Source organism: Triplophysa rosa, linkage group LG19 (assembly GCF_024868665.1).
Source record: "Triplophysa rosa linkage group LG19, Trosa_1v2, whole genome shotgun sequence".
Classification (NCBI taxonomy): Eukaryota; Metazoa; Chordata; class Actinopteri; order Cypriniformes; family Nemacheilidae; genus Triplophysa; species Triplophysa rosa.
In genome coordinates, this window is record NC_079908.1 from 20459984 (window position 1) to 20483591 (window position 23608).

Below are 23608 nucleotides of genomic sequence, written 5' to 3' on the forward strand. Positions count from 1 at the left end.
TATTTTATTTATATTTTGAAGGTCATTATGTTATGTTTACACAGGAATTAAGAGAGTTAAAAAACAGATGAAGAATCCAAATAAAAAATTTTGATTTCTAATGTTTATATAATTAACAATCATTCATATTTTAAAAAAAGAAATATCACAGAACAACCTCACAATTTTAAAACTCAATGCTAAAACCTTAACTAAGAAAAGTACCTGGAAAACCTTGGACTGAACATAACATAAAAAAGTGCATCATACATGAAAATAAGATTGTTAAGATATAACTTTTGTCTAGGTTGTGCCGTGGCAAAATCGATCGCTCAATGTAGAAAGAATTCACGAAGACCAAGGAGCCAGGTTTCAAGAGTTTCAATCTTTATTTGCTCGAGCAAGCAAAGTGACACACACAGAGTTCATCTGATGATGAGTCGCTACCATTATATCTTACTCAGGTCTTAACCTGCCAGTTATATGTCAGGTTTACTATGCTAGGACTTAACCGTGGCAAAACCCTTTTGAAGTTCTTAAAAGAAAAGTATACATTTGCTTTTAGCAGGCAGATGTACAGTATATCATATTTTTACTAAAACCTTTCTTGCTTAATGTAGTTTTTATTACAACGAGCTCATGGTTAAATGGATTCTGTGCAACCCAAAAAGATTACTGTTCAAAGTTAATACTGAACACATCAGTGTTCGTGACTTTGTGCAATAACGTATAGTAATGCACAGACTACCGTCTACTTTTGTGTTGCAAAACATATACTTGAACTAACTAATGTCTGCAAAGTGTATGTGCTGTATGTGTCTTCAGAGTGTATGTGTATTTGTAATGTTAAGCAGATGCCTAACGGTGCTGCTTGGTGCTCAACATGGGCCCATGACCTTTGACCCATGAGGCCATAGCCTTTGCTATGTCAGAGAAGTGTATGAAACCTATAACTAACTTAAATGTATTATTTCATATAAGAAACTCAATACTATAATAGAAAAACCACCATAGTTGAAAGTTTAAGAGTCAGTCAATGGAACACCAAGAAGCTCTGGATCCAGGGAGCAAGAATGACAGACACAGAAGTGCAGTTCACTCAAAGTCAAATCTTTATTGAGGCAAGGTCATATACAGTATATGCGAAAGATGAGGAAATTATGTAATGCTCAGATTAAGAAATAAACACTTCGGTCGGTGGAAAATCCCTAGACATATTGTTAGTCATTTCTGCTTAGCTCAGCGATACGCGAGTTCCGTACGTGTTCTCAACACATCTGGTTCTGGAACATATTGAACAATGGCAAAGGCACATTGGGTCGTAACTCACAGTGTCACCTGTTAGAAACAAGATATAATCAATATATAATATATCAATAAGGTGTAAGGATGTAGTGCACTTTAGACAAGGAGTATTTATGGTAGAGGGACACAGGCTAGCACAAATTTTCACAAAGATTGAACCCCAAAAAGAGCAAAATTACTATGCTTAAATAATTTATAGTACAAAATGTAGCATTATAAGGTGCAAAATATAACCTACACAAAATGTGTTAAATGACACAAATAACCGCAAGACTTCATTCATAAACAATTTGTTTTATTGTTCAGCCTGATATGATTTACACATGATAAGAGAGGATCAACTTATTGTTATGCAATAACCTCCCTTCCCTTTATAAAAACACCCCTTCGGGGACAGTTTCATCCTAATAAATCAGAGGCCTCGGTACATGCTAGAGTTCACCTGAGGTTTGGGCTTCGTTGTCCATTTGCAATCTCTTTCTGTAATAGCAGTTGTCCCTAAATATTCAAAAGTGGTATTATGGAATGTCCAGGGAAAATCATAATGGACAAAGTCTAGATAAATTGTAACATAAAACTCTGAGCATTAAGTTTTCAGCCACCTGTCAGAACTGTGACCTCTGAGATCTGGATTGATATGTATACATTTATAAGGAATGTAGATCCCAAATATTACAAAGTGATTCTGCATATCTTTCAAATCACATTAAACAAAAAAGCCATTAGCCGACGTAAAGCTTTCTAAAACCCAATAAACCAGAAATAGCTATGTGTTTTTCTAATATCTTAACCAATAGTGCAGTACAAAAATTATGCAAAATAGAAATAATGCAATTTGTAAAACAAATAAAAGTACTACATCATTTAGACCAATTTTAGGCAATATTTTGTTCCCTACACCACTGAAACAGATGAATCTGTAAAACCCAAATCCACATTTGTGATGCCTTTACAGACTTTTGGAGCACAAATTGAAACCAATAAACGCTTGCATGACACATTCGTTCTTAAAACAGGCCAGCGATGAAAGTGAGGAACAAAAGAATACTTGCCTCTCTGAAATAACTAGTGTTCATATAATAAAAACATGTTTTTAAATTCATTAAGTGCAAACGGTTTCATTTACATTAAACTTTTAACAGGAGTATTGAGTGAATCTTACAAAACCTCTCAAGAACGTGTCCAGGTCAAATATTACCCCAAACATCAAAAGAAAGAACTTTTTGTGTTTTTAGAATTTTATTTTGCATTGTGACATTATTTCATGATAACCAAGCACAGAATTCAAGGAAGAACGGAGGGAAGCGCTTAACTGTCCTGAAAAAGTCACAGTGCAAAAAAACTGTTTCAGAATTGCTTAACGGGGTAAAATGCGACACGTTGTCATGAGATTTACTGAGTAAAAGATATATTTCTCTTAAGATATGCAAATGAGCTAAAGCAGTTGTCTGTCAGCCACCCCCCCGTCTGCTATCAGTGTTGCATCTGCGTTTGCCCTCCCGTCAATCATTCATTAACCTATCGTTTAAATAAAAGCAATGCCATGCTGACTGATTCGCCACGTTCACCTCTTCCCCCGTTCACATCACCGGTATGATATTTCTTGCGAGCGGTAATGATTAAAATATATATTACATTTCTCATTAAATAGTTTTTGTCTCTTGCATGGTCCGCATGCATTATGATGGCAGGGGCAGTCTAAGGGAGGGGAGGGTTGACGGCCATGTTGTCGTGCGTACGAACAGGTGGGTCGCATGATAACGCTCATGTCTGAGAAACGAACTCGCTCCTTTGGTCCACAAGTACACCGTTCTGCGCTTGTGTGTCAACCAGAACAGTCCAGACGATGAAACTCCAGTGTGTTTGATTGTGTGTTTGTGTGATTCTGAGTGTGTGTACATGTGGTCCTTTCTGTCAGTTTTCACGGAAGATCACTGAAGTTTTGTTCCCAGCTTTCGTTGTCTGTTTCTGTGCAAGAAGAAAAAGGCTTTATAAGATGCCATCCATGACAAATTATTTGAGTCTCACGTTTGTCAGAAAGTGCTGCGAAGGGCTTTACCTGGCTTCTGATCTGGTTACTGTGTATTCAAACCACAGAATGTTTGGAATGAGACTTGTATCTCGCACCAGAAAAAACTCTGAGACCGGCCTGAGAAGACAAAGCGAAACACCACGTTATGATAAATACGAGCGGGTTTGATATTGTGCATGAGAACATCTGCGTGTTGTTACCAGGCTGCAATCTTAGGAAACACCGGCGTTAGCACCTCCTGGGTGATAAAAAACCACACGACTCCCATGACCATACCAGCCACACCTCCATAAATCACCTGACTCCAGGTGTGATACAGGAGGTAGACTCTGTGAACACACCAAACATGTTGTCGTTTTAAGACATTCAAAATAAAGGCCGGAATACAAAGTATGTTCACACACACAAACGCACACGCTTTACCTGCTGTATGAAACACACAGAGCCACACCCAGTAAAATGATGGACAGTATATGTCGCCATAACAGTTCAACACACCTAGCATTGTTCGTCTGATGCATTCTGGGAAAAAGAATAAGACACCTTGTTTTGTTTTGATTCTTCATGTTTAAATTTAACAAGGCAGTCATCTGTCACAACTCAATGACTGATATATATTGGCCTGGCCGATCAATTATAGCTATTATATATTATTATTATTTGTATATCAGCTGTTTTGACAGCGCTCAGACTGTTTTGTTGATGTGTTTTTATCGATAAATGTCTGGACACTGTCAGCAGTGGTGGGGTGGACCACTGTCTGTTATTGGTCAATCTAAATACATCACGTTTACATCTCTCTCTCTCGCTCGCTCTCTCCTGAGCTCTGGATAAGAAGTTTGTTTTAGGTCACTAGGTCTTACCTTAAATAAAGAAAAAGAAAAAAATATACAACAAAAAACCAGATGAACTGAGAGTGGCTGGAAGGCATCCCATACTCTGTGGTGAGTGAACTGTGACCTCCTGTGAAGAAAACACAAGACAAAATGCAGAAACGTCAGCTAACGACATCTTTACCAATAAACTGTCTCATATGTGCATTTGAAAAAGTCTGCTGTCCACTGTTTTAAGTGTATTTGCATCACATTTAGAAGCTAAAGAAAGGCATAGAAAATTTCAGCATAGAAATGGTCTCCCAGGGTTTTTAAGCAACTTCCACACCCCATTTATTTCAGTGTAGGAGATGAGCTAAAGGAAGCGAGGATTATCGCCCGAGTCTCAGTGTGTTATCTTCTGAAGGGAGTATCTCCTGTTAACAAGGTCACGCTGTTTTCATGAGACGGCCTGTGCTCGGCGCTATCAGACTCCCAAAATTATGAACGAGCAAGACACCAAACACAGTTAAATCCCAAATAGCGTATAAAAATATGCACAGCGGTCTACATACAGAAAACAACAAAGAAGGAATCAGAATGCGTTTGTGGAGACTTTATAACTTGCTTTTAGTCTTGTGTCTTTTAAAAAAGTCCTTCCACTGACCTGGAAACCCTCAATAAACACTATATTACTTTTTCAGTAGCGTAGAAAAAATGGTCAGTTTTTGGCTAGTTTATGAACAAATATCTTCAGTTGCTACATTAAGTTCTGCTATCCATGATTTTTCAGAGGTATGATCATAAGATTGCATATTTTATAAACCGCTGCGGTCTTGTGTGGACATACAGTGAATGATGGTTGATATTTAACTGAAGTTAAACGTGTTTTCTTAAACAACACATTGATATTACTCACCCTCGCATGGCCGCGGCTCCCGTACAATGTGTTTTAGCAGCCAGTTTAGCCCCTCGTTTATTACCAAACCCCCAAAAAAGGAGATCTGAGAGCGAACAAAAGACATGGTAATGAACATAGCAGAAAGCACATAAACACTGAAGTATGCACTATAATCTTTTTATGAACACTACAGCTACACGCATGACGGGCGTCATCCTTTGTGATGTCATGTGACTCACCGTGTGTAGCTCTCTCTTAAAGACGATCAGTGTGACAAAGCCGACAAGGATGGCTATGGGCAGCAGACTCGTGTAAGCCAGCACCTGTCCTGTCAGATCATCTGAATGCACACATATACACATACACACAAGAGTCAAAAAAGTTCTGCAGCTTTGCACGCCGTCACAAACACAACTAGGGCTATTTCTGCAGTATGCACTATTTATACTAGTATGAACATTTCAGCATGCATGAGATTCCTTGACTACCACATTTGCCGAAACATTCAGAATAACTGCAGCCTGCGTTGTATACTGTATCCCACAATGCAACGCGCTTAACTTCATCTTCTATTACCTCTGAGATGTTTTAACATCTATTATTTGATCAGACTGACGCAGGTTGATACACACTTTGCAGCGGGCGCTGCATATAAACCAACATCTCAAAGGGTACTACTTACAAACAAACAATAGCTTTCACAAATAAACCATATCCTAAAACATCCTCTTACTAAAATTAAAGGAGTAGTTCACTTCAAAATTGGCCCCAATTCACTTTCCATTGTAATTTTTATTCCTACTATGGAAAGTCAATGGGGGCAAATTTTGAAGTGAATTACTCCTTTAAAGTCGGCATGAAATGGAAGAAGCGACTGTCTTTTTTTCCGTATCGTGACGTATACCCGTGTGAAACGGCTTCTGAACTGAGAAAAAAATGCAGGGCGGGACTTGATTTCATCCACCGACAAATGATTATTTATATTATTTTATAATAAACACTTCATCACTGAGTAAAACAATTAGAATTTTTATTTTTATGCCTACTTTAACTTTAAATAGATTTCTGTACCAGGTAATAATATAGCCGTTTAAAGTCCCCATGAACCGGAAGTTGCGGTCGTTTTTACTTCTGTATTTTGACGCATTTCCGAGTGAAATGGAATTTCTAATGAAAAAAATAGCGGGCGTGGCTTTCGCATTTCTCTGCGATTTGATTGGATGTATAAAAACAGCTGTTGCATTTTGAAATGGAACTGTTAGCAGACTGACAGTTGAAGGGGAGGACTTAGTGGATGCTTCAACAAAGCCGTCTAACATACGTCATTTAAGATGGATTGTCATTACAGGAAGGAAGTGCATTTTCAGAATTTAACTGAAGATTATGTGGGTACATGAAATTTAAAAAGAGAATGACCTACATTGATAAGCTATTTACAATAAACGCTGCAATATTTCATGAAGAAATAGGCATTGTCATTTTTTAACTTTAATTTGTTTAAAGGGGTCATATGACATGGCTAAAAAGAATATTATGGTTTGTTTTAGATGTAATGTAATGTGTATACACGATTTAAGGTAAAAAAACACAGTATTTTCCACAAACTATGATTGTTTGTATCTCCTCTTTGCTCCGCCTCTCTGAAACGTGCAGATTTTTAACAAAGCTCATGGCTCTAAAAAGCGAGGTGTGCTGTGATTGGCCAGTTCACCAGTGCGTAGTGATTGGTGGAATACTGCAAGTGTGAGGGAAATGTAACGCCTCTTACCATATTTGGAACATCAGGTTCCTCTTCAATTGTACTGACAGGTGCGCCCACCTTACTCGAGTATACATTTGGGCGGTCTTAGTCAAATCAGACCACCAACTGACGTAGATTTGTGGGGGTGTGGCTACACGAGGCGTTTCAGGCAGGTCTGGGTGAGCATTCGCTTTTACATAGAATGTTTCTTTTGTTCCCACACTTTCATTTGTGCAATTTTACGTGTCTAATACATGCATGTGCTACTTATAACACACCAAAGACACAGATAAACACATATGACCCCTTTAATGGTACAGGTTAGAGGAATAGTGGACCTCATGATTCCCATTAAATGGACTTCAAGAAAACTTCAAATCTACAGAAATATTGCTGGGTTTGTGTCTTGGCCATAGAACACACAATTCCACAAGAACAGTGTTATAAAGCTAAAAATGACCATTTCAGAAATCCTTATCAATGTGATTATAGATTCATTACATGTTTAAAGGAACAGTTATGCCAATCCGCCTGACAGCACATATTTCATGCTGACATGTCTTCCCATCTAATGCAACCCGCATGACAATTGAATGTGCACATACATCAAAACATGCGACAAGTGCTTCAATTCTGAACATGCCCAGTCTTCCTCATACATGATGTAATTTCCCTGTGTTGCTTTGACATATTTAGGGATTTGGGGGCCGTTTATATACTCGTATATCCAGACAGACCCTACCAAACGACAGGGCGTGATGCAACCGGGAATGAACTGGATTAACCCATCAAAGCCACGAGTGTTTCCCGAAACTCACAGGAGCAAACGGGCTTTAACGCTTTAATTAAACAAAATCACCTACATATAACGTTACTATTGATTATTGGCTTTTCTATACAAGCATGCAATACATCACAGAATTATTTATAAGCTGTAAATACTCCTGAGAAACAGTGTAAGGATTTCCCGGTGTACTAGGGATCTTACACACCAGCGCGCATGCGCACTACACGAGCGCCCTATTTGGCAGATGGTGTTCCGTTTCCTGCGCGCTGTGTAACGAGGGCGCACAATCTTGCAACCCAGCCCTGGCCGTAGCCATTCAGTCGCGCGATCTTCCACACAAGCCACAGTGCGATTCACGCGGCGTACAGTGAGGCGAACGACTTCGCGATGAAAACAACGATTTAAAAATGCTCTTACCCGCCGGATACTGTACGTGAGTTAAGGATATCGACCGCCATCGAAGCGGTGCCGAGCACTGCTCTTCCGACGCCATCTTACCCGGACACCGGGCATCGGGCGTCGACCAATCAGAATGAAACGCCCCGACGCGTTTGGCCAATCAGACTCACCGGACGCTTCTACGACGAGCGGCCATTCACCAAACGTCTTCTCACATGAAAAAAATCTGCACGGGAACAACCGACCAATCAGAGGCGTGTTGTTACGCGTATCGGACCAATCAGAGGCCGTCTGGCTGGACATATGAAAATTGGATTTATTCAAATGAAAGAAGAGAAATTAAGTGAATGAGGAGATTCTCTTCAATTGATATCAGCCACTATGTGCCACACACTTACTCTGCTTTATGAAAAACTTTGCAACTAAATGTTTTAAAGGTAAAAGTGCAACATTTTGGTATATGTGCATTCTTTCATCAATGCAAAGAGATTAATTGTATTCTGTAACATCATAGTGTATATTCCCTTTTATGCAATTGTTTGTTTTGACCAGTAGTGACCAAAACAAATGAAGAGAATATTACCAAAAATATTGCAACTTTACTAGACTTCGTGTTTACTTGAAAATACTTTGAACACGAGGGGAAAACTTTGCAGACTGGTAAAGACCTTTGACCTATCCAGACATGCAGACAAAACGAAATATATTAAAATGTATATGCGCATCGATTGAATAACTTAGGACATTCTTTTTGAAAACGGTGTCTGAAGTGGTTAAGACATTATTATAATATATGAATATAAATAAATATAAGGACACGTTTTAAAGACAGACAGAAAAAGTAAGGTCATTTATGTTGGCTCGGGAAAGCGAAACGACAATAAGTAAACCAAACAATACAATGATTCAAACAAGATACACACACAATAAAGGCATTTAAAGAATACAAACACACACCAAGAAAAGATTCAGAAGAAAGAGTTCCTTGTATATTCCTACTGGTTCATTGTCTTTGACCATCAATGTACAACAGATTCGATACATCAGAAACATTTTAAACAATGTCAAAATCAAGATTTGTCATCGCAAACAAGCTGACACTTGCGTCTGTCACATTAACACAAATGTTACCGTTAATTTACGATGTATACAAGGACTGAAAGAATTGACAAATATTAATTGACTCAGTGGATAACAGATAAAAATGGGACTTTTAGTTTGATCACTGACACACACGGGAATGATTTAGAATCAATCTACATCCAACTTCAATTCACATCATAACACAGCAAAGTAAAGTCAATCTTCTGGTTTTATAAACATAACAATAATCAGTGAAAGAACGTTGTAATTGGCAAGGTTAATAAAAATGAAGCACAGATCTAATAGTGTGTGTATTAAAGTGAATCTAATGCAGGAAAATAACATACATCTGTATCACACATTCAGTGACTCTCTCATAAATCTGATTTCATCCCATTTAATGTTAAAAAATTATATGACATCCTTCTGCCAACGTCTTTAACTTTTCAAACTAATAAAACCAAACCACTTGCTTTTGCATCTTGACATTTTTAAATATATAATCTGTCCATTCAACACATGAAAACAATTAAATTTTGTAACAAAACAGAAAAAAACAGAAGCACAAACGCACTGGATACAGGCCAGCTAGCAGCTGTATTCAATACATTTACAGCAAATAAAGTGCAAGACTTTCAAACAAATAAAGTGCAAGTCTGCCAACACAGACAATGGCCACCGAGTGACTTTAAATTAAAACACAAGAGGGAAGGAAACACTGACAGTTCATCTTCTCATATACCTTTCACGCACAGTTGAGGAACATGGTCAAGCTTCTTTAAGGTCAATGGGTTTTGCTATTGTAGGTTTGTTGCATACAATTCATGCAAATACAGTTGAAAATAAAAATCCACAACACGGACGTTAATTCCTAACATTCTAGTGAAAGCTATACGTAACGCTTCAATCGCAGGTGATGTTTCTGATACGGCGAATAACTGTGTGATCCACGTGGACACTAACAAATGTCTGGTGTTTGCTTTAAAACACAGATATTAATGTTAAAGGTTGAATTCAAGTAAAGCAGCGGACCACCACAGAAAACAACTAACCTAGTTTGTGAAAATAAACAAAAGACGTTAAGAAAACAGAAGGGCTAAATAAGCTTTGTTGCTCTACAGACTTCATTTGTACATTAATGTCAATGTGTTTTTTTTTGTTTAAATTATTTTATTCAGGTATCAACAGCGTCTAGAAGCTTCACTTATGTCAAAACGAACAATTTCACCCTACAGTGATGATTCTACAAATGAAGCCTGTTTGACCCAACAGCACAGATGTTTGAATTAAAACAGATCATATCTATGATTGAGAATATTTCTAGTAGATAACGATTGATTTTAGCTCTTCTGAGGCTTGTATATTGAATAACAAGACTCGGTATATAAATAAAGTTTCACCAAAGAATAATGTGCCTAAGTGGACAAACGTTTACACACTCAGAGCGAAACACAATGGTGTCGCTTAATATCAACCGCACAAACCGCAGAGCCTTCATCAGCTCTCGGCGGATGTTTGTTGCCGTTAGCAACCAATGTGACTTGGATCACTACATCCTGTCATCCTCCGATATGATGCACTTCCTGTCTGTTTCTTCTACATCCTCTTAAAGAGGCATTTCACCCAAAAATGATCTTTCATCATTTACTCATCCTCACGTCATTCCAAATGTTTCTTGACTTTCTTTCTTCTGCAGAACACAAACTAAGATATTTTGAAGAATGTTGGTAACCAAACAACACTGAACCTCGCTGACTTCCATTGTATGAGACATTTCTCAAAATATCTTCTTTTGTGTTCCTCTAAAGAAAGAGTCAGACAGGTTTACAACCACATGAAGGTGAATAAATGATGACACAACCTGTACATCCTCTATAAGATCAGGTCCCAAATTTACCCCCAAATCAAAAGAAATAAAGATGATCGGGTGCTATTTTTATTTGTTTTTGGTTTTGGGGTAAAATATGAGCCGGACATGTTCTTGACATATATTGTCACCCATTGCAAACCTCATCCCTGCTAACAAATCTACACTAACATACGCAAAAAATCTCCAACTGCTCTTCTTAGATATTGTGTTCAGTACTACCCATAATTCAGTGCAAGACTTTATTTGGCCATGAACACAACAGCACACAAACTGGAAACAGACCTGTGAAATACACAATATCTAGTATTTTGACACAATAGGTATCTGTTGATGTATGCGAGATTTGGGACGAAGCGGTTAGCAAGTTCGCCTTGTTGCTTTTGCCGTTGATTCCTTCAGACGCCATTGACGGGTTCTGCGGCAGTTCCCAAAAGCATCTGTGCTGGTTCTAAAATGTGAGGTTCCTAATCAGCAGCGCAATAAATACGATGGCAAATGAAAAATAACAAAAGTGAATCTGAGGAAGGCCCCCGATGAGCTCTGAAGAGTCAATGGTTGTTTATATCTCTAAATATCTGATAAAACGCAGTAGCAGTAACATCTTTACTCTAATATAGTCACACTGATTGGTCAGAGGTAACTTGTTCGATGAGATCCACAACCTTCATATGTGCTCTTCGCTGACTTCTGGATGCTCGCTGTTGTCTTGGCAAGGGCTCTTGGGTACTGCTCCATTGGTCTCAGGTAAAGAGTCAATGCCCAGGTAACCCACCAGGATGTCCGCCCGTCTGTGGGACAAACTGAGGATGTCTTCAGCCAGAGATGAAACCGATGAAAAGCGCACCTTATCGTGGTCAAACATGTCCTTCAGATACTGAAAAATTTGTTGCTGTGGAGACCAAATGAGAACATTGTGACGTTTAATATTTTAGGAAAGGTTTGGTTTCAACCAAGACGTTTAGTCACATGAACCTCGTGAATTTTTTTCCAGATATTCAGGATTTCTGTCCAGTATGTTTGTGTGAACAATGAACATCTTACCTTGAATGTAGTGCAGACCTCACTCAGGTGCTGTCTGGGGCCCAGAAAACCAAAAGCCAAAACTGGACTGACATGTTCAGAGATCGCATAGAAATGAGCGATAAAACCATCTGGAACCTGAACAACAAACAAAAACACTTGAGCTGCACTCAGACAGAGGATAAATGATATATAAATTACATTATTAGTGCTGCTTTCCTTTATATCATCATACTTTGCATTAGGGCTTTATTTAATTATTAATATATTTTTTACCCTGGACCACAAAACCAGTATGTGTGTAACAATAGCCAAAAATACATTGTATGGGCCAAACATCATTAGGATTATAAGGAAAGATCATGTTCCATGAAGATATTTTGTAAGTTTCGAAAATGGCGAGAAACACGCCTACAAACTTCACTTCCTGATGCGCGCTCTTTGGGAATGATCCACTTAAGTTTGGTCTCTATGTAAAGCTTAGAATGTCTGCTTTCGGGTTCATCTACACTCCACAACGTCATTACAGCGGTAAGTCGATAGAGAGCATTAAAACAAACCCGTTTCTTCTTAGCAACGGCCTGCTACAGCGCCTCTGATGGACAATTTAAAGCCGATTTTCTCAATATTTTGATTTCTTGCACCCTCATATTCCAGATATTTAAATCGTCGTATCTCAGCCAAATGTTGTCTTATTCTTACAAACCATACAAGAATGGAAAGCTTATTTATTCAGCTTTTATGGTGTATAAAATGGTCAAATTTTCAAAAAAATTGACCCTTATGATGGTCCAGAGTCACAAATATAATATACTGTTTATTATATAAAATAACATTTTTAATCTTGTAACTATTTTTAATAATATAACTGTATTTATTTTTTAAATAAAATAAGTCAACTTTGAGTTAAATCTATTGCATGTTTCGTTTTTTATGCTTACCATTAACAGTCTCCTCTTAGCTTTCAACACAGACCAGCAGGCTGTAGCCAGAGCCTGAGAAAGAAAGACGCCGCTGAAATCAGACATCTCTGACAACAATACAACACTGTCAGTCAACATTAGAACAACAGAATCACAAGTCTTATGTTGGAGTACCGTCTCTTTAAAACTGTCTGACAGCCATCGGTTCCGCAGTACAGCGACCACAGATGTCGGAGGACTCTCGAGATCCTCAAATGCATCCATCAGGATAAAATCCAGAACAATGTCGAAGAAGTTCATACAGACCACCTAGAAGAGAATCATACATCTGAGATTAAAGTGTAGCTCCAGTGCAGACAGACTAGACAAGCCATGCCAGACTCCACCTCTTTAAATCTCAAATATTACACAGACAGATAAACGGACTAACAGGTGCATAGACAGAAATACAGGCACAGACAGGCAGGCGGACCAAAAGAAATACAGGCAGACAGATAGACAAATAGGCACACTGAGAGACAAACATGCAAGCAGACAGATGGACTAACAGGCGGACAGACAGCACACGAGACAGACAAGCAGGTAGACAGTCAAACAAACAGACAGACAAACAGGTAGACAAAGAGACAGACAAGGAGACTGACAAACAGATGGACAGACAAACAGGTAAACGGATAGAATGATGGATTAATAGGCAGACAGACAGACAGTCAGAACACACCCCTCTTCCTTCTAGCTCCATCTTTGTGACAGGCCACGTCTCTTCTCTCTGTGTGTAACGTAACATGTCTTCATAACTCTCCAGAAACTCCTTCGGACTCTAAACACACACACGTTTAGATCGAAAGAGTAGAAAGTTTTATATAGCTTGAACATAAAAAAGAACAAGTCATTTCAAATGAAACAAAATACCTGTATCACAGCGCACTGTTCATGATTGAGACATATTCAATAAATTCATAATTCTCTTATAAATATTTCGTTTACCACACATCACACAACCCAATGGTTTTTGCAATCATCTTCATGCACCTTGTTGGCTTTGACCATGAGTCCAGAGATCATCTGCTTCCCTGCTTCCATGAAGAACATTCTGTGTGTTTCATCCAACAGCAGCACCTACATATACAAACACGCACACACAACTCATAAACAGCCCCGTTCCCATGTGTATATCTGTGTGTGTGTGTGTGTGTGTGCGCGTGTGTGTGTGTGAGTGTTGACCTGGAAGGCCTGTCGAACACAGTGCAGCTTGGCGAGGAAGTCTTGATCGCTGAAACACCCCAGAAGCTCTGTCCTGTAAAACAGAGGCATGACGGTCACGTGACCTTCGAGAGCGCCCATCAGCCCCACAGGAAATCTTCGAATCCCAGAGGTAACACTGTAACGTGCAGTGACAGACCCACATGTGCTCCTATCTCACGCTAGAATCAGAGTGTTCATGTAGTGTAGGGTGTTAGATATTAGTATGTAGTGTTTAGGGTGTCAGTATACAATCTGTATGTTGTAGTCAGTGATATTATGGGTAAGACTATGATACATGCAGCGTGTTGTGTTTATAGAGTATGAAGTGTGGTGGTTTGAGTCAGTATGAAGTATGTAAAGTGTAGTATGAAAGACCTCATTGTTCTGCAGGCCACGCCTCCATCTTTAACTAAACTCATAGCTTCTTCATAGAGAGCTGCAGGCTTTAAGAGATGAAACGTGTCCTCCAGAGAGAACGCCTCAAACAACTACACAGGCAAATGAAAGAAGGGACGACACAGAGCTTCATTATAAATATACTTGTCATATAAAGTCTTAAAGCATTCACCCAAAAACTTTTTGGGGGTAGTTCACCCATGAATAAAAATTCCGTCATCATTTATTCACGCTTATGTCATTCCACATGTGTGTGACTTTCTTTCTTCTGCAGAACAAAAAAAGAAGATATTTTGAAGAACGTTGGTAACCAAACAACACATTGACTTCCATTGTGTGAACCACGGGACATTTCTCAAAATATCTTCTTTTGGGTTTCACTGAAGAAAGAGTCACACAGAGGGACTTTAGCACAGAACTTTTATAAAGTGTATGTTTTCTGACCTCAGCTGCGGAGAAAAACGAGTCGTCTGATGTGACTGTCGTAGAGTCATCGTCTTGAATTGGATGAGAACTTCCGAGCGTGGGCAGAATCAGGGTTCCTTCACTTTCTGCACACAAACACACACTCAAGTACTTCAAAAACTGCTTAAAGATGATGTAAGCCATAGTGTGTGTGTGTGTGTGTGTGTGTGTGTGTGTGTGTGTGTGTGTGTGTGTGTGTGTGTGTGCGTGTGTGTTACCCAAGTCAGCCAGCAGGCTGTCGGGTGGGATGGTGCTGCCGAAATCCTCCTGCAGGTGGTACGCTCGGTGGAGTAAAGACTCCAGCTTCACCGCAAACTGATGATTACAAAGTTCAGGCTGCGAGAATGACAGATAAACGTGAATGACATGCCTCCCACAGACCAGTCATTAAATCAGATTAACTACTTGAGAAAATGTAATGGCCCGCTATAGCATTGTTATTTATAAGTGATATTTACCGTATGACGCTCCACGAGTTCAGACCCCTCTGGGACGAGATTGTCAGCGGTGGAATAACCCGAATGAGTTCCGTGTCGGATGTTTAGCGCCTGTTCCCACTTACGCAAGGCTTCTTCAAACAGCTCCATACCTGCAGGAGCAGACAACAGAACGCCGAAGACATCTCTAAACCTTGTGTACACTACATACTACTTTTACAGAACAGTATATGTACTGCATACTAGCTACACTTCCATTGTGAACATATCTTGTTTTTATTCATCTCATTAATATACATCACTAAATATAATAAACTTACCCATGAGATAGAGGTTCTCAGCATTAGCATCTTCTCCAATGCCCACCTCTTCTGCTTCCGGCTCCGCCTCCAACGGCATCCCAGCATTCACCGATTGGTTGGGAGAGGAAGGGACTCGCATCTGAGACACACCCAATCAAGTTTGAATGTTGACAACTAATAGGAGATCATGTGAATGTAAAGTTTTTTTTATTATGTGATAATAAAATGATACGCAAGCCACGAAACCAGCACATATTTGTAGATTGTCATTATTGACCAATGACAATCCAGTATTCCAGGATGCCGTGTAACAAACAGAAGGGCAGGACATGTTGAAGTGTGACGCACCGAGGCGATGCTGTGTGAGGAGCTGGAGTGTTTGCTGGGACCGAGCGACGAGATGCCGCTGAGCGTGTCATTACTGCGAGTGCTGGGACTCATCATCTGCCGCGCTGGAACCGGACCTACAAACAAACAAACAAACAAACTTATAAATGGAGCTCATTAACGTATGACAACCCACATTGACATATCAAATTCAAGACAAACCACCTCTCTTAAGCGAAGACGGTCTGTGGCTTCGGAGAAGTTGTTCTGGAATGCCCACAGGTTTCTGGGCTTCTTTATCGACCACCTGTTTCCTCTTCCTGCCCCGCCTCTTTAACTGATGAGCGGTCAGAGCCAGAGCGACGCTGCCCAGCGCTGTGGCGAACAGAATCTTCTTCAGATTGGGGCTTAGCTTCAGCTGAGAGAATATAGACTGGGACATGACAGACAAGAGGGAATGGGAAACAAATGATATCAGTACGGAAAAGAAGAATAGAGAGAGGAGGAATTATTTAGCTTTGACTGCACACACAAGAAAAACAAAATTCTAAAAACCTTCTATGGTTCTTATAACTGAAGTGAATATTAGCTTGCATTTTATAACACTAATGATTAATTGTGTTTTTCGATTGTATGTGTGAAAAGTGACTTTTTAGTTGTTTCGTTAATATTTTTGGAGTTGTTTTCGCTGTCATGAGGAAAAAATCCATCAGAAGGCGCCGGCGCGTTCGTCGGCCAGAGGGTTAAAGAAAACGTAGCCTATTTTGTTTCATATTTATGTTTAAATATTCGGGAATAATATTACTTTTATCTATGTTGATTATGGAAAGTGAACAGCATGACTAAGATAGGCTCATAAAATGCGCAATATGTCATGTCTGACCGCTTGATATTACGTTTTGGTTTGTAGAAAGCCTTTCTTTAAAGTGAATTTCGTTTTGTATAAATTGTATCTTAATAGTAATCAATGTTGCGTCAACCAATTAATAAATGGGAAGAAAACCAAGAACGTGGGTGTGGAATGGATTGAAGTGCGTAACAAACCAACAAACCATGTCACCACGGCCTCGGAGTAAGGCTGAAACAAATAGGTCGTTCTAATTTTTTATACATTTTTATACATTACAGTATACATACATATTGAATACATGTCTTAGGCCTACTTCAATTCATTGATAAGATATAGTCTTTAATTGGTTTAAATGAAGTAGACACACACATTCACTTATATGGGTTCCCTTCTAGACACGAGCGCTGTGTGTTTGTATGTGCTTCTGCTTCATAACCGAGCAGCACTGGGGCCCGTCATCACTATGTTACGCCACTGCCTTTAATGCAAGGCTAGCCATGGATTATCCCACTTATACCATGGTTATTTGCCAGGGTAAAGCTGTTATTGATGTTTACAGTATCATTTTTGATCAGACAGGTGAAAATGATTTTCGTCAGTTAATTTCAAACGTTGACCAAACTGACAGGAACTACCCATCCATTAAACAGCTTTAAAGGTATATTTCGGGCAAGAATCAAATTTCCACATGTTTTACTCACCTTTTATGGCATCCTAACTGAATATGTCTTTCTTCTTGAAGATTAATGCAGTCGGAGTTATATTACCACGTATCCTTTCATTTCCAAGCGGTGAACGGGGGGCAATTTTTTGAAGCTCCAAAAAAGTGCATCCATCGATCAAAGAACGGCTCGACGCGGCTCCGTGGTCTTAACAAAGGTCTTCTGAAGCGAATGGATGCGTTTGTTCAAGAGAAATGTCCATATTGACAACGCTATTAACGATTATTTCTAGCATCCGTTATCCCTCGGCTGCATGTGAACCAGAGGCTTGTTTTTCTGGCAAATGACGGTGATGAAAGCTCCCGGAAAGAGGAGACGGTATCCTGTTGGAACAAAACGAAAAATGCCGCGTTCGTCACCGGAACTTACGATACGCCTGCATCATTTGCCAGGAAAAACAAGCCTCTGTTCCACGCGCTTCAAACATTGCCCCCCATTCACTCCCATTCTACCGCTTGGAACTAAAACGATACGTGGTATTATAACTCCGACTGCATTATTCTTCAAGAAGAGGGTGAGTAAAACATGGGGAAATTTTGTTGCTTGCCTGAAATATGCCTTTAATGCACACCTTCCAGCCAATCAGAATCGAGTATTCAAACAGACCATGGTATAAACTGTAAGTATACAACACCTGTCCACTATAATCTCAAGAGAGGTCTTGTGTGAAATTTAAAAACCACTGTCTTACACAAAACACGAACCTTCCTAGTATTTTTTTTCCAAACAATTGTAGGGTATGTACCTGTCCAAAGGTGGAATACAGGAACACTGGTATCTCAGCCACTGTCATGGCTAAGGCTTGCATGATGGACATGCCCTCTGCTCTTCTGATTGACATCTCAGCTCCGCCCCTCTCACCTACGGACGCTTCCACAGGCGAGACCCTCCAAACCCGTATGGAAACAGCTGCAGCAAGAACTCAGTTCTGACTTTGACACTGACTGGAGATCAGCAGGAGTCATCCAACGTGTGCGAGCGCTCGTCCAGATTCCACTTCACAGCGTTGCTCATTTTGGTTGCCTTGGAGACGAAAACACAGTTTAATGCTTTACACATGGTCGCATGGTTTAGATCAGAAGTTTTCTTTACATGAACAGACTGCAATATTCCCTGGAAATGTTTTGATTGCATTTCAACAGCACAAATAAAATGAAGAAAAAGTCAATGGGGTTCAACGTTCTGCAAAATGCCTTTTGTGTTCTGCAGAAGAAAGTCATACAGATTTGGAATGAGATTTGAAGAGTAAATAAATGATGCAAGAATTTTTATTTTTAGAAGGACTGTTCCTTTTTTAATTTAGACATAAAAAACAATGAGACATCTTTCAACCCTAAACCAAGAATACAAATCCCCCCATAATCTGACAGCTAGCTCGCATCAGCTATAACATCTGCTGCAGAAGGAAACATTAATGGTTCTTCATAAATCTGTTTTCTCATAAATATAAGAGCTCCAGGATGACAATTCCTCATCATATGTGATCAACAACAGTACTGCAAACCACATAAGTCATATAAGCCTCTGTCACCTATAAAGATCACATTGGCATCAGACAGAAGTTTTTTGTGCAGCACATGTTTATTTAAAGAGTTTCTGTTTATTTTACACTCATCCACTGATGCACCTCGACCCCCTGTGTCTATGTCCTTAAACAGCAGCAGCACATTAGCTTAGCTCAACACACACACACCAGCAGATTTCAACACAGTTTCCTCACAAATACGCGACAAGTCATGCTTAAAGTGACGCTCAAAGACACTCAAAATACGCTTTAAACGCAACGCAGAAGGAGAAATTGTGTTAAGCCAGCAGCATACTCACTCTCGCCAGGTTTGGAAGGACATTTTTATTCCGCATTGCACTAACGGTTAACCTGTGATTTCCTGGTGGGCGGGGCAGGATTTTTGACCGACAGACAAGTAAACCGATGGACGCGTTTGATGACCGAGCGATAACCAATCAGAGAGGAGAACAGATAGACGCAACCCGTTGGTTATCCAATGAGATCAACAGTCGTGATTTAACGCTTGCGTCTGTGAAATGTAGTGTATTACTCTGACAGCTTTCCCATACTGTGCATGCTATAAATATATGTTTACGTTATGAGGTTAATGCGTTAATATTAATACAAACCTTTTCTAGCAGATAGTGCTGCACCAATACTTTAAATTATTTTTTAAACTGAAACATTAAACATAATAATTAATAAGATGATAGTAATACATAAAGTATACAGCTATGCATCTTTTATTATATTTGATTGAGGTTCCCATGACACGTGTTGATATGATATGGTCTAAGGTTTCATCTTCATCCTCAGTCATGAAGTAATCACTTTGTTAAAAACTAAACAAATCTGCTGAACAAAACTGCTTTCTTTTCCAAAATAAAATTATATATGCTTTAAACCAAAAAGACGTAAGACTACAGCGAATATTATTTAATATATAATTAATAATTCTGTCATAAGAAAAACTGCGATCTTGCAGGCCCGGAACTAAAGTTACAGGCGCGGTTCCCTGTAGGAACGTAAATATATGCGTACCTTGGAAAATGTGAGAAGGCTAATCGAGCAGCTAATTATATGGTTATTTTGCTTACATTCTTTCAATATTTTAATGTATACGTGCAGTTTTTGTAAAACTAAAACATAAATAATGTCAGAAAGGGCTTTAGGGATTTTAATATGTGTTTGTAATGTTATCGTTCCGTTTTAATATAACTTTGTTAAGATGTCATCATTACTGTACTCACGGCAGTTTAAAGTATGGTATTGTTCTTTTTACAGTAGATTTTAATTAAAAGAGTTTTGAAAGTTACATTAAATTTTTACTTATTTGTATACTGTAATTGAATGATGTCTTGAGTTATATGAATTGAGCTTTCATTGCTCTATATTTCAGGAAAATGAGGCTGTCCTCTCCAGTAGAACTCATGGGTTGGCACTTCAGTCTCAATAGGACATGAGGGGCATGGTATTACACTTTATATCAAATATGATTTTTACCAGAAGCAGGATAAGTGGTGGTTTGGGAAGGAAATCTGTCACATGATTCATCTTGATTGACTCTCTCTCTCTCTCTCTCTCTCTCTCTCTCTCTCTCTCTCTCGCTCTCATCTGTCATCCTTCAGAAGTTTCAGTGGGTATGCCTCCTTCTTCTGTCTCTCTGCCTGGTGCTATGGTACAATCATATGACCATGTTTGGGTTTTTCTTGAGAAAGGGTCTCCATGGTTACGTGAGGGTTCCTTCAAGCAATTACTTGAGGTCACATGTACGTTACTCGCCAGTTTTTGTCTCTTTGATGCTTTGTACAAGATCTCAGCTGTAAAGCGTTCCAAAAGTAAAACAACTCTACAAACTTTTAATGGAACATTTATTGCTATGTTCTACAGGCAAATACGATTGTTAATGTGGTGTATTTTTTTCAGTTGCTGAAGTTCCATTGCGGGCGTTGCGCCGTAGTGTCCAGTTCAGGACAAATGTTGGGTGGTGGCAAAGGTCAGGAGATTGACAGACATGATTGTGTGATACGCATGAACGCAGCGCCCACCATCAGATTCGAGGCTGATGTGGGGAATAAGACCACCCTGCGGGTCGTCTCGCACACCAGCGTGCCACATCTGGTACGCCAGCAGAGGTTTTTCTTCGGGCAAGAGGCAGACACCCGATACGTTGTGTGGGGCCCTGAAATAAACATGAAGCAAGATGGAAAAGGGAAGATCTTCAATGCGCTAGTGAAGCTGGCCAGGAAGTACCCGCGCACGCAAATCTACACTGTCACCAGAGAAAAGATTGAGTACTGTGACTCTGTGTTTCAAAATGAAACAGGGAAGAACAGGTATAACACCTTATCTCTTTTTCTTACATTTTTCTTATGTTATGTGCAGACAAACAAAAAAATCATAAGCATGTTATTTACAAAAATCTCTCTCTCACTCTCTCAGGATGAGATCAGGAGCATACCTCAGTACAGGGTTTTTTACTATGATATTAGCCCTGGAGACGTGTGACAGTACTCTGGTATACGGGATGATTGACGGATCTTACTGCAGGTGAGCTTGACCTACATCATTGAGCGGTCATTAAAAATCATAAAAAAGCAATGTATAGGATGTCATGTTTTCAATCACTTTCTTGTAACTTTCTTAAACTTTTGAACCCTCATAACATAACATTTGCTTGGGCTTGTTTCTAGTAAGGCCAACCACTCCTCGGTTCCGTACCACTACTACGAGTCATCCCGTCTGGACGAGTGTGGCATGTACCGTGTTCATGAGCATGCTAGAAGGGGCGGCCATCGCTTCGTCACAGAAAAAGTGATTTACAAACGCTGGGCAGCGCAGGGGAATCTACGGTTTGTTTATCCGTCCTGGTCGACATAACACGGTCAACAACAAAAGTCACAGGCCATTCTGCCTTTTTGTGTTTTAAAGTTTGAACTAAGTCATGTAGATCAATCACTGTCTTTTTTCCCCTTGAGCAGAAGTTTCTCTCTCTTGAATCGTATTTATATTCAGTCAGCAGTTTGGCTTTTGACTCATGCCGCTCTGCCTTTATGTTTTGTGTGATACAATTTTAAATTATTTTTGCGTAATATTTTTATGATGAGCCTTTTGCATTACACTGTTTTATAATGTTTTATCGCTTTGTCATTTTGTGTTTTACGTCTATTCTAACAGAAAACCACTGAACTGACTAGTTTTAATGTACAAACTTTGCATGGTTTTAAAAAATAACATTTTTATAAAAATATGTCATACTGTTGCTAGTACAGTAGTGATATTATTGGACATTTACATTAAATGATTCCGCTTATAAAGCATACAGGATCTGACATAAAAGAGATCATTTTCTCATTGCGGTTAAACATACATTTCATACATTTTACGAGTTATGTATGCACATGAATGCATTTACTGCACGCTGGACTTTTACTAAAACTGAGACTTCTGCCGTGATGGCTGGCATATTACATGCTGTTTGTAGTAAAACAAACGCTGTGATTTATCACATCTAATCACAAAAGTTTGACTCCGTCCCCAGATGTTGCACAATGATATTAGATTTAGAGTCTGGTTATAAGAAACAGCCCTCGGACATCAGATGTCTTCTCTTACTTTTGCTTTTGTTGCACTTTCTTAAGTTTCTGTGTTTTATTTTTGTTTTGTTTTAGTGAGTGTTTTAGAGAAGTAGTTTAAAGTTTGACTGAATACTGTATGAGCGTTCATGTCTGTGTGTGTTTCAACTATTTTATCCCTTTATCAAGTTTTCCTTGCTACTGTCGCCTTGAGGATTTGTCAGATGCTATTCTTTTAAACGCTGCTTTGAAACAATGTTGTGGATAGCTCTCTGAACAAATATATTTAAATCTGCCACCAACAATTCAGACAAATGCTTTCTAATACAAAAATGTCATTTTTTCCTCCTATCTTTATTTACAGATGTTCATCTCAAGTAAATGAAAAGCTGCCGTGCTTTGTTATTGTTAGTGTCTCTAAATGAAAACCTGTTACTGTGGTACACAGATAAAATTATTTTTTATATTTCATTTGTGTTTACTGGTGCTTGATGCTTGTCTGTTGTCATTCTCTGTAACGTACTGACAAATTAAACTACTGTGTGAATTACATTCTGTATCTTGTTTTCAACTCTGTGCAATTTCCATTCCTTTATCATCAGTTATCTGCCTATCATAAGTTTCCTACAAAATAAAGTAGGTAAGTCGTGGTAAACAATAAGAGAAAAAGCCCAACATATAGTTTTAGGTTATTATTTATACATTAAAATAAATGTATTAAATTAAACATAATTAATATTTCAGTGTTACATCATTTATTACTTTATTTATTTATGTATGTATGAAAAGAAATAAATAATTATTAGTTCAATTAAAAATATTGTATAAACAAAATAATTTTAAAATCAATATTATTTCGATTATCATTCACATACAGAATATGAACGCGTCGTACCGTAGAAACGTTCTGATTGGTCAACAGCGTGCGGA

At 38.9% G+C, this 23608-nt stretch overlaps 3 protein-coding genes across 5 annotated transcripts; 1 reads left to right on the plus strand and 2 right to left on the minus strand.

Moving 5' to 3' along the window:
• Positions 1-1084: 1084 nt before the first annotated feature.
• Positions 1085-8727, minus strand: dolpp1 (dolichyldiphosphatase 1). The gene is made up of 8 exons (XM_057360204.1): positions 7975-8727; positions 5269-5369; positions 5048-5132; positions 4180-4279; positions 3740-3838; positions 3517-3645; positions 3344-3433; positions 1085-3252 (listed from the first exon to the last, which is right to left on the minus strand). The coding sequence occupies exons 1-8, from the start codon at positions 8048-8050 to the stop codon at positions 3216-3218; spliced, it is 717 nt and encodes a 238-aa protein (XP_057216187.1). The 5' UTR covers positions 8051-8727; the 3' UTR covers positions 1085-3215.
• A 196-nt stretch (positions 8728-8923) lies between these two features.
• Positions 8924-19495, minus strand: miga2 (mitoguardin 2). The gene is made up of 16 exons (XM_057360203.1): positions 19421-19495; positions 18342-18619; positions 16250-16457; positions 16046-16161; positions 15716-15836; positions 15417-15547; positions 15177-15294; positions 14938-15044; positions 14473-14585; positions 14077-14149; positions 13885-13971; positions 13574-13672; positions 13027-13161; positions 12871-12924; positions 11951-12067; positions 8924-11798 (listed from the first exon to the last, which is right to left on the minus strand). Exons 2-16 carry the CDS (start codon positions 18435-18437, stop codon positions 11574-11576), a joined length of 1800 nt encoding a protein of 599 aa, XP_057216186.1. The 5' UTR covers positions 18438-18619; positions 19421-19495; the 3' UTR covers positions 8924-11573.
• A 626-nt stretch (positions 19496-20121) lies between these two features.
• Positions 20122-23221, plus strand: st6galnac4 (ST6 (alpha-N-acetyl-neuraminyl-2,3-beta-galactosyl-1,3)-N-acetylgalactosaminide alpha-2,6-sialyltransferase 4). Of its 3 annotated transcripts, none has more exons than XM_057360461.1 (6): positions 20122-20186; positions 20503-20574; positions 20732-20872; positions 21030-21439; positions 21546-21653; positions 21797-23221. In XM_057360461.1, the coding sequence occupies exons 2-6, from the start codon at positions 20563-20565 to the stop codon at positions 21981-21983; spliced, it is 858 nt and encodes a 285-aa protein (XP_057216444.1). In that variant the 5' UTR covers positions 20122-20186; positions 20503-20562; the 3' UTR covers positions 21984-23221. The 3 variants fall into 3 exon arrangements, with proteins under 3 accessions (XP_057216444.1, XP_057216445.1, XP_057216447.1); XM_057360462.1 differs by having other exon boundaries at positions 20735-20872; XM_057360464.1 differs by lacking the exon at positions 20732-20872.
• Positions 23222-23608: the final 387 nt, after the last annotated feature.